The 11,085-nt window shown below is 55.8% G+C and overlaps 1 protein-coding gene across 1 annotated transcript; it reads right to left on the bottom strand.

Moving 5' to 3' along the window:
- Window positions 1-2,405: 2,405 nt before the first annotated feature.
- On the bottom strand, window positions 2,406-9,775 carry Hcrtr1 (hypocretin receptor 1). Its single transcript, XM_026391753.2, has 7 exons — window positions 9,577-9,775; window positions 9,215-9,393; window positions 7,943-8,186; window positions 7,585-7,700; window positions 5,739-5,965; window positions 4,392-4,513; window positions 2,406-2,596 (listed from the first exon to the last, which is right to left on the bottom strand). Exons 1-7 carry the CDS (start codon window positions 9,773-9,775, stop codon window positions 2,406-2,408), a joined length of 1,278 nt encoding a protein of 425 aa, XP_026247538.1.
- Window positions 9,776-11,085: the final 1,310 nt, after the last annotated feature.

Below are 11,085 nucleotides of genomic sequence, written 5' to 3'. Positions count from 1 at the left end.
CTTTGGCTTTTGGAGATGAAGATAAGCGCTCTGAGGCCTTTAGCAGGACTGTCCTTCCTGCAGAGGGTGAGGGGTGGTGTGACTATTTTGCAGGCCAGTAAGGCCCAGCAGGCATGGCAGGCTCAGTCTGTTCAGCCTTCTTCCTCTCCTTTGGGCTCTGTGGTGCTGGAATCCCACAATTAGATGGAGCCAGTTCTCAAAGGACAACCCTCATCCAGAGCTAGAATCCCCTCCAGGGTCCCCATGGGAGTCCAGTCTCTTCTTTTAATTCTCCAGTAACAAAAAACTCAGGGCTTTTCCAGGTAGCCCATTTCCTCCTGTACTGGTAGAAACTTCCTGATGTGGATCCTAAAATTTGCCACCTTGGAAACACCAGCCACTGGCTCCAGTTTTCTCTTTCGGGCCACCTGGGACATTCGTTTCCCCTTCTGCATGCCAATCCTCTAGACAGAGAAGGCTGCCACCACATTACCCCAAAACCCCTAGGCCAAGGAATCCCCAAGGTCTTCAGCTGCTCCTCACCGGGCATCACTCCCCTTGCCATGCCCTTTAGTTCATCAGTCCCCAAAGTGAAGCCTAAGACCCCCTGTTGTTCTGGCTCCATCCTGCAGAGCAGAAGCAGAACTGCAGTCATTAGAGGAAACTCCTATTGTCTCTCTGCTGAGCCAAGTGTCCACTGAAAACTATCTTTATTTTTTCCTTTTACATGGTGCTGGGGATCACACCCAGAGCCTTGCACATGCCTGGCAAGTACATTACCACTGAGCTACAGCACCGCCCCAAACCTGTCTTTAGAATGACGCCAATCACAGTCCCTATCTCTGTGGTCAGGGCAGTGGAGGGCTCCAAGACCTGGGCTATCCTTGTGGGTCTGGCCTTGGGGCCTGGTCCTTACACTTTGTTCTTGCACCGTGCACCTCCAACCCTGCCTACAAACTTTGCCAACAGCCTTGGACCCCAAGGACAGTGGGAACATGAAAAGGACAGGACAGCTCCTGGCAACCATTGCATCTCCACTGACAGCTGGAGCTGGGCTGGCGAGTCTTGAGGGCCTGTGACAAGCAGCACACTGTCCACCTGCTCGGGGCAGGGTGGGACGCCTAAGAAGCTGTGCCTAGGCGCTCCTGGGTGGGCCCACAGCTTGCCCTGCTTCTTAACAGATGAAGTCGGGGAGCCCAGGGCTCCATTAATCAAGTGAAGCAGACCTGGTGGCAGGCACGGCCGCATCAGCCTCGGCCAGATGCCTCCCGTTCCTCAGCAGAGCAGCACTCCAGACTGCACTCCTATCTTGCTCTGGCAACGAGGATCAAGGCCTCTGGCAGCCCTGTAATCAGCTTGGTAGCAGCCGGAGCACGTCCGGCCAAGTCTGTGGCTTTCTCTTTTTTATCCTGTGAGTTCACAGAAAATAAATGAAACCCTGGTTTCCAAGAAGGTGAGGGAACAGTAAATCAGTCTGTTAACCGCTGTCTGCCCACCCTACCCCCTTACCTTCCAGAGACCACTGAGTTGGGAGCCAACAAATGTGTCAAGAATTAAGGTCCCAGGCATCAGGGGCTTGGCACCACTGCGGAGGCAGCACTGAGCATACCTGAGGCCTGGTCCATCTGGGATCCCACGGGGAGTAGGGGGCAATGAGTAGAAGCATTCCAGTGTCTTGTGCCACCTCCCCCGGCTGCCCCACCTTCCTCTCCTCCTAACCTAAGCAGCACAGATTTTGTGTAATGACAGGGAAAGGGAACATTCAGTGCCAGGCTTTTAATTACAATTGCTTTGGGCTGCTGGCCTCCAAGCCGAACGGCCACACATAGATGTTTTATCACACCACAAAGCCAACAGGTCCAGCTATGGTGTGTGCACTGGGCACCTGGTGACATGGGGCTGTGCTCATAACCCACCGGGGAAGGGCTGGGCCCAGATTGGTTCACACGGGCACAGAGCAGCTGGCCAAGTACAGCCCTGGGCATAAGGGAGCCCCTGGAGCAGATGGAAACACCTGTGGAGACCTTTACAGCAGACTCCAGGGAAGGCTTATAATTGGGCAGGAGAAAGTTCTTTGGGAGGAAGGCCAAGCTCTGGAAAGATGATGGGGGTGGATAATACTGCAGGGTTCGGCCAAGTGAGAGAAGTACAACAGTAACCAAGTCCACAGCACTTCACAGTTGACAAAGAGCTCTCCACTCTCTAGAGCATGCTTAAGTCTCACATCAACCCTGCCTAGGGATCACAAGCTCAGAGAGGGGAAACCACTTGCCCAGAGTCACACGGGCAGAAAACCAGGACTGCACCCGAGCCTGTCACTGCATCCAGCAGTCTCTCCATGAGGCACAGGGATGAATCCCAGGACCCAGAGGAACAACCCAGGCAGGGCCCCCTGAGCCTCCCAGAGCCTCCAGGGTAGCCCTCCCTCAGGGCAGCACTGTGGTGACGCTGGTGAGCACCACATGCTCAGAGACTTTGGAGACGGAGCACCGGCTCTGCAAGGACAAGGACTTGTGGCTGGCAGAAGAGCGGGGACTGGGGGCCTTCAGAGAGCTGCAGGGACCCAGGCCAGGCAGGCAGCAGGAGAAGGCAGCCTTAAACTGCTCCCGAAATTTACCTTGGTTAGGAGACAAAAGACACAGCCGTTAAGGAGACAAACGCAGCAGGAAGGGACCTTGAGCCCAAGGGACACCCACACAGCTCCAGCCAAGCTGCCTGAGAGGAGGCTGGGAGGGAGGGTAGAGTTGGAATGGAGAGCCCCAGCAACCTCGGCACTGCAGGAGGAGCGAGGTCAGAAGCCCATGCGGCTTCCCAAAGAAAAATGCAATTATCATCTGATTCCTTGACAGCACTCTGGCTCAGAGCCTGGCTCAAGGCGCGGTGTCTGGCTCAGGGGCCTTGGGTCACCTCGGCCCCACTCTGTGTGCACATGGAGAGGATTGGGGCTTACTCTGCTGCCAGGCTTTCCCCAGATCTCCTGTAAGATTATGAGATGGCAGCAGCAACTCTTGCATGTGGCAGTCCCACTGTGCCAGGCACGGTAACAGCTTCCCCAGCGTCCATCCCCCCAGAGCATCCCAGCATCCTGAGAGGACATAGTGCTTTATCCTCACCTCACAGAGGAGATGCTCAAAGGCACAGGCTCACCCAAGGCCACCAGTGAGAGAGAAGAGTGATCACCACACCGGCTCAGCCCACTCTACCAGAGGAATGCAGAACCAAGCCCTCCTTTGACCATGTGTCACCAGCCTGCCAGCCTCAATGGTGCCCAACATAGGGCCAAGCACACAGTAGGTGCTCAGTAAATGTAGTCCAAGCAAAGGGGTGTGATTCAGGAAGTCTGCCTGCCCTTTCCTCCCCACAATGCTCCTCTCTTATGTTCTCTCCCCTGAGCTAGAACCAGCCAGGCAGCCTTTGGGAGTAATTTTTGGGTGGCATTGAGGGTTACATAATGACCTTCGATAGCTTCTTGAACATCTTAACTGTTTCTTTTTTTTTTTTTAAATATTTTTATTTATTTATTTTTTTTAGTTATCGGTGGACACAACATCTTTGTTTGTATGTGGTGCTGGGGATCGAACCCGGGCCACACACATGCCAGGCGAGCACGGTACCGCTTGAGCCACATCCCCAGCCCGATCTTAACTGTTCCTGAAAAATTATTTGTGTCCAGGCTTGAATGGCCATCTAGACCAGCTCCTTAGAAGCCTAATGCCAAATATGAGGTCTAGCGAGTCACTTCTGCTGTGCCAAGCCTGAGGGGTCAGGCCACTACCACCCTCCTGGAGGCCTGAAGGCAGAGTGTGGAGGTGGGGGCTACAGGACAACAGACACGAAGCCCATGGTGGGAGTGAGGGCCTGCAGGCCTGGCTTCCGGAGGGGGGAGAGAGAGGGCAGTGCTGGAGGCCGTGGATCCAGGGGAAGCCCCTAGATTCCTGGGGTGTCTGCTGGATGGCCGGGAGAGCCCTTTCATGGGACTGAGCTGCCTCTGCTGGCGGCTCTCCCTTACCCTGGGCCCTGGATGATACACCATCCCCTCAGCCCGGCTCCTCGGCTTTCTTCCCACAGGGCTGGCTCCCTCTAGGGAAAATAGACTATTCTACCTGATTGTCCAGAAAGGGGCATGCCCCCAGGCTGGGAAGGGAAGTGGAGGCCACTGGCCCAGCCCTTGCCCTTCCATGGTCTGTAGGATCTGCCAGACTCCATCCTGGGTGCTGGCCACTGCTGGAGCCCAGGCTTCTGGGTGTGGCCAAGTCTTTCCTGAGTGGGGGAACCCAGAGCAGAGGCGTGATGCTCAGGAGAGAGCAGGTATATCCTTGCCACCATCCTTTCCTTGGGCCCTGGATTGACAGTGGGGACACTTGTCCCAGGGACTGCTGGCCGCCCTCATTCACTCTGCCCAGCCCACTCACCGCTGAGGAAGTTGTAGATGATGGGGTTGGCGGCGCTGTTGGCATACACCAACCAGTGGGAGAAGGTGAAGCAGGCGTACACAGCTTCGCGGTCGCTGGCTTGGCGGAACATCCCGAACACCCTAGTGCCAGGTGGAGGAGTCAGAAAGGGGCAGGTGTTGGGGGCAGTGCTCACGGAACTCCAGCTGGGAAGGGCAAGTTTCCCCCGCCCACTTCTGTCCACTCAGTGCCCTCTCCTGGGCTTCCAAGTCTGAGGTCTTGCCTACAGTTTTGGGTTCTCAAGCACAGAAAGTATGACCACAGAGGGCCTAGGGACAGAGACCAGGTATATGTGCCCAGTCTCCAGCTACCTAATCCCCTGGAGTCCCCATCCACCTTCTCATCCAACCTCATAGCGACATGAGGAGCCACGGTCAGCATCTATTCTTCAGCTCAGGAAACTGAGGCTCAGAGAGTTGAAGTCCCAAGATCACACACCCAGGACACAGCCAAGCACAAACCCAAACAGGCTGTCTCCTGCCCAATAGCCCATGTACTTCACCAGCATCCTGTGGCCCCTCATCTGCTGTGTCCCTGTATACCTCTGCCTCGACTGCTGTCCCTCCAACCCTGCAGGCGGACTCCCTCACTTCCTCCAAGTCTCTGCTCAAGGGTCACTTCCTTTTGTTTTTATAAATTAAATCTAAAACAAGCCGGGCACTGTGGCACACGCCAGCCACTCAGGGGGCTGAGGCGAGAGGACCATGAGTTCAAAGCCAGCCTCAGAAACTTAGCAAGACCCTGTCTCTAAATGAAATATTTTTTAAAAGGGCTGGGGAGGGGCTGGGCTTGTGGCTCAGCCGTAGAGCCTTCACCTCGCACATGCGGGACACTGGGTTCCATTCTCAGCACCAAGTAAAGATAAAATATATTGTGTCCAACAACAACTAAAAATATTTTTTAAAAAAAGAGCTGGGGATGTGGTTCTGTGCTTAAGTCCCCCTGGGTTCAATCCCCAGTACACCCCCAAAAAAAGTCTAAAACAGAAAAACCACTTTCCCTATTTTATTTTTCTTTATAGCAACTATCACTGCCTGATAACACACATGGGTTTTTCTATTTTCCTCCTCTCCCACTAGTGTGTAGTCCCCACGAAGAGAAGGACTTTGTCTTGTTCACCCTGGAACGTGATGCTTGAGGAGTGAAGGGAACGGGTTTTCACGACAGCCCAGAGCCATTACTATTGCTATACCATTTAATGAGCGAGGACATGGAGGTGCAGGGACTCAGAGAAGAGAAGGACCTGTCCTGATGTGGGGGGCCAGTAGAGCTCCTCCCACACCCTCCCACCTTTTGCTGCGCTCTCACCTTTTGAGGACATTGAGGACACTGATGGGCAGGTAGCAGAGGGCAAAGACCAACAGCACCACCATCAGCATCTTGGCTGTCTTCCTCCGGGCCCGCATCTGCTTCACCTCCGCCAGGAAGGCGCGGGCCCGGGGCTGGGGCTGTGCACTGGGGCCCTGCCCCTGGTCCTCCAGCTGGTCTGAGGGTCTCTTCCAGTTCCGTACCAGTGCCAAGGTAGTGCCTGGGATCTGTCCAGCACACACAGAGAGCAGTGGTGGGCATAGCTCTTTGGCAGGACTGATCTCTTTGGGTGGATCCACTCCTGGCTAGACCCTGGGGCAGAGTGGAGGTGGCAAGGAACGAGCTCTTGCAAAAAGAGGGAACCCAATATTCACAATAAATATGAACACTCTGGACTTGGTGATTAATATACTCTCATTTTGCATTATCTCACTGCAAAACGACCTACGGCATGCTTTTGAAAAGGCATTATTGACTTTTAGCTGTAGATGAGACAATTGAGACTCAGAGAGAGGCCTCAGGTCTGAACATCTCCTGGCTGCCCATCCATCCTCCTTCAATATCCAGCTGCATCTGTGGGGACAGGGTGTGGGTGGGGTGAGCTGGGCCTCTCCCTCGCCCATGTCAGACCGTGGGGAGGCCTAGGTGAGGGGTGAGCAGGAGGGCAGCAGTGAATGACCTGGGCCTCAGAGCATGGGTCCCCCCTCTGGGTTGATGCCCATAATCCTGGGGTGCTTCTGGGCTCCTGGAGCAGCCAGAGACATCCCTGAAGACCCTCCTGCCTCTAGACACCTGGATCACCCCCCATCAGAGGGGGATGGGGCTAGAGTGCAGGAAACTTGGCATCCAGAGCTAGTCAAACATTCATGAGCTGTGAAACAATCTCATCTAACTTTCCAAGCCTTGGTTTCTTGTCGGTTAGATGAGGTCAGTGCCTCTGTCCTGCTAGACAGGGGGTCTGGAGGGGCAGGTGGCAGGCGTTGGGAGCCTGTTAGGGAGGCCAGTATGGAAAGGCCCCACCTGACTGGGCATCTTTCCAAAGCAGGGCTCGGGTCTAACCAGTCAATCTCACCACCCACCCTGCAAGGTCTGGGTGCCGTCAACACTGTGTGGAATGTAAGTGGCATTCCAGAACCGAGTGTCCGTGCCTGAGCCTGGTCACTCTCTGGCTGCATCTTCTCACTGCCCCAGCACTGACCAGGGAGTTAATTCCACTAGTGCTTAGGGCCTCTGAGCACCCCTCTCCTCATGCCCCTCCAGCAGGAAACCCACTGCAGAGCCATTTGTAATAGAGGAAAGAAGCCAGGCCCTGGGACCGGCCCTGCCCCTCAGTGGCCTTGGCAGGAGACTGCCCTTGCTCAGCACTGTGACGTAGGCAACAGCATGTCTTTTTTAGGTAGTGGTGAAAACACTGGATACAAAGCTTCACCAGGCAGAAACTCAGAGCTGCTGTTAATGTTTCAGAGATAAAATGAGTATTAGAAACTCACAGATCCAGGTTTCAATCCCCGATTTTCTACTCTCTAGCTGAGGGCTTTGAGGGACATGATATTCTTTCTCTGTTTTCTTATATATTTCATGGAGGATAAGATGCGGAGGTTAAGAGGTTGCAGGATTCCCTGGGGGTGATGGAACGTAAATGGCAGCTACTGGGAATGGAGTTACCCAGAGTTAGGCCCTAGCACTCTGGGTTTCAAGTTCCCCAATGTCCCCACGTCCCTGGGCCTTGCCTCTTTCCAGTTGCAGCCAGGATAGCATGTTCTGAAGGCAGAGGGTGTCTACTACCTGAGACCAGTAGCCCCCCACCCCTCTCAGTATAGACAGTGCCCAAAAGAGCTGGCCTCACCTGGCGGCCCCAGAGCTTGCGGAAGATCTGGAAATAGGCCATGGCCATGAGGCCCAGTGGGGCCAGGTAGGTGACAATGAAGAAGCAACTGTGGTAGATCTTGGGGTAGAGGTCATCTGTAGGGGCCGAGAGATGTAAGGGTCAAGCTCAGCATGGGGGCCCCAGGCTTACCTGGTTGGCAATGCCACCCTTCCTGAGTAGGGCAAGGTCTGAGTGCAGCTGAACCTCCCCCATGCTGGCACCATGGCAGGGAGATCGCCTGGAATCACCCAACCTGCAGTGTCTATCCTGGAGGGACCCCTAGGGATGGACAGATGTCTGCCCTATGGGTATGTGTCCTGGAGGTGCCCACTATTACCTGCCCAGCGTTCGTCACAGACAGAGAAGAGCCGGGTTCGGTTGGCTAGTTCAGGCAGCACACTGCTGCATTCCATGACAGCAGCCTGGGGGACCATGACAGCCAGCGACACGGCCCAGATGCCCAGGATGGAGCCACGGGCACGTCGGGCGGTGCTCTTGAACAACAGTGGGTGGCAGATGGCATACCAGCGGTCCAGGGCAATGAAGCTGAGAGTCAGTACTGCCACTGACACCGACACGGCCTGCCCCACAGGGACACAGCATCAGAGAGAGGAGGGGGAACAACCCAGAGATAACAGACATCCCAGTGTGGTGCAAATCCTGACTCCATTTAATGGCTGTGTGAATTTGTGCAAGCTACTCACCCTCTCTGAGTCTCATACGCAGAATGGGAATATACCATGTACCTGGCAGGATACTGGTGAGAATAAATGAAATTGTGAATGGGAATGCTCAGCTGGAGACCTGGCATATAGTAGGTGTTCTCCTACTGTGAATAATTACCTCCATTTATGGAACTTACTACGTGGCAGGCACCATTCTCATGAGGTGGGTACTGTGTTACAAATGAAGAAACTGAGTACAAAATTCCCTCATCTGTCTTTATGTTTAAAGTCTCCAGAGTTAATCAATTGAGTGGAAAACCTTGAAACAGCGCAAAATCCAAGAAGCATTTCTCTCACCCTGGAATGCCACCCCTTCTCTAAACTGTTAGGAGAAGGAGGCAGAGATGGGTCCGGACCAGTATCATGGGTAAGCATGGCCTCCAGGGCTGCCCCCTGCCTTCTGTGGTGCAGGGAGAGGGTCAAGAGATAAAACAGAGAGGCCACGGCCAGCCTCTGGTTGGCACTCCTTCTCCACAAACCTCATCAGGTGCCCTGGTTCCCGCCACAGGGAAGCCAGTGGATAGTCCCCTCAACTCTGCCCCCCTTGGGATCAGGGTGCAAGCCCAGCAAGTATTGGTGTTTGTGTCACAGTGGGCTGATGCCTCTCTTCTCTGCTGTGTGCCTGGAGGTCACCATGGATGCGTATCAGGTGTGGCAGTGTTTGGGACCAGGAGTTCTGTGTAGGAGCATGTGGAGCTGTGGCTGTGTCCTCAAGTGCTCACCCCGGTAACCTGTCCTTCATGGCAGTAGGGGATGACAGTGTATTTGGTCTTGAGCCACTGTGTCCTGCCTGAAAGGCCAGCCTGAGTCACTGAGGCCTCTGGAAGATGGTGGTTTTCGTGCAGGTGTGACAGAGGCTGGTGAGGGGTTCCTGGAGAGCTCACCTGTAGATAGGGGATGACCTTGCAGAGGGCGTGGCCAAAGAGCCAGGACTCGGTGATGTCCACTAGTAGACTAGCGGGCAGGCAGATGGCCGTCACCAGCACGTCAGCCAGCGACAGGTTGACAATGAAGTAGTTGGTGACTGTCCTCATGTGGTGATTCCGCCACACGGCCAGGCAAACTGCAGCCAGCAGCCAGGGGGCCAGGGCAGTGAAGCCTGAGTCAGAGCCACGCCCACCCCGCCCCGCCCCGCCCCGCCAGTGAGCCCCTGTCCCCGCGAGCAGGAGAGGGTCAGACGAGACCGGGACTCACCCCCCCAATCCCCAGAGGAAGCGTTATAGGAGAGGGCAGGACCGAGACCTACCCAGAGTGTTGCCCACCAGGGCCACGAGGAACACAGCCACGTAGGCAGCGATGAGGACCCACTCGTACTGCTTCGGGTACAGATAATCGCGCCACAGATAGCGGAGAAACTCGTCTTCGTAGTCTGGAGGCACGCGGGACGGTTCCCCGCTACCAGTTGGGACCTCCGTCTGGGCCCCTGGGGCTGCCGAAGGCTCCATGAGCTCAGGAGCCGCTGCAGCCGAGGGGTACCCTGGGCTCTGCGAAAGGAGGGGAGCCCGGCCAGCCCTCAGCCCACTCCCCTCAGGGGGCCCGCTTCTTGCACCCAGGTCTTTGGGGTCCCAGCCCAAACTTCCTGAAGGAAGGAAGGAAGGAGACATTAGGGAGTGTGCCTGGCACTTTGCATATGCGCTCCCTCTTAATTGTCAGCTATCAAATCCGTGGAGGAAGGCAGCTCTGGGTTGATCCCAACTCCACACAAGTTGCTTTTGGGTAACTTACCTCGCCTCTTTCAGCCTCGATTTCCCCATTCAATGGAGTCCAACGGAGTAATAACGGTACCTACCTCCCAGGTCGGCGGCGAGGAGTAAGGAATAAGTTCTAATGCGCGCTAAGTGCTTTGCCCAAAGCCTGGCACTGGAAGCTAGCCTCACGGACGTTGCCGAATACCATTATTAGGGAGCCTTGCTTTGTGAATGAGCAGATGGCAGCTCAGAGAGGTTGAGCCCCTTGCTCAAGGTTACAAAGCCAGGTCTGTTTGGATTCGCGGAATACCACAGGGGTGGGAAGGGAAGACGTATGGATTACAAATATTCTCTCTTGATTTAGCTCAAGGGCCTTAATTTTTTATTAGAAAAAGAATTGAGGCAGGTATTAGAGATCCAGGCTCCTCCCACCAGACCCGCCTGACTCCCCCCCACCTCGTGGGCGGGCGTACACACACACACACACACACACACACACACACACACACACACACACCAGGAAAGGTGCGAGGAGGAACAGAGAACTTCCTTGCGAGCGAGAGGAGAGGCCAGGGCCCAGCGGCCTGGCCCTCAGACCCCCTGCCAGGCCCCTCGCAAATCGCCGCGGCCGCAGTGCTCAGGGACCGCCGCTAGCGGCCGCTCTCTCCATTCATAAATCCGGCCCCGCTCCCGCCCCTCCTTCCCCCCTCGGACCCCTCCTTCCTTTGACTGGGCAGGAGCGACCCCGCGGTGTGTAGTAGGGTTGACGGTCCCTGGAGACCCCCCGGGGGAGCAAGGGTACAGGGGCCGAACAGCTCCCTCCGCGGGATCTCCCTGCACCTCGGGGGCTGCGGGGAAAGGGGTGCAGGGGTGCAGCAAGACCCCTGGGTGTTCCGCAGCAGCTTGCCAGGAGGCGAGCAGGGTGGGATGGTGACCCAGCCTCCCGGCGTCCAGATCACTCCTGGACTCTTGGTCCACCCATCTCCCTTCGCAGGTCCTTTGGAGCCCTCACCCCCGGGTCAGGGTCCCCCCTCTCCGCACCTGTTGGCTCCGGGACCGGGCGTTCT

Source organism: Urocitellus parryii, chromosome 11 (assembly GCF_045843805.1).
Source record: "Urocitellus parryii isolate mUroPar1 chromosome 11, mUroPar1.hap1, whole genome shotgun sequence".
NCBI classification, from domain to species: Eukaryota; Metazoa; Chordata; class Mammalia; order Rodentia; family Sciuridae; genus Urocitellus; species Urocitellus parryii.
This window is presented reverse-complemented; position numbering and strand designations above follow the sequence as displayed.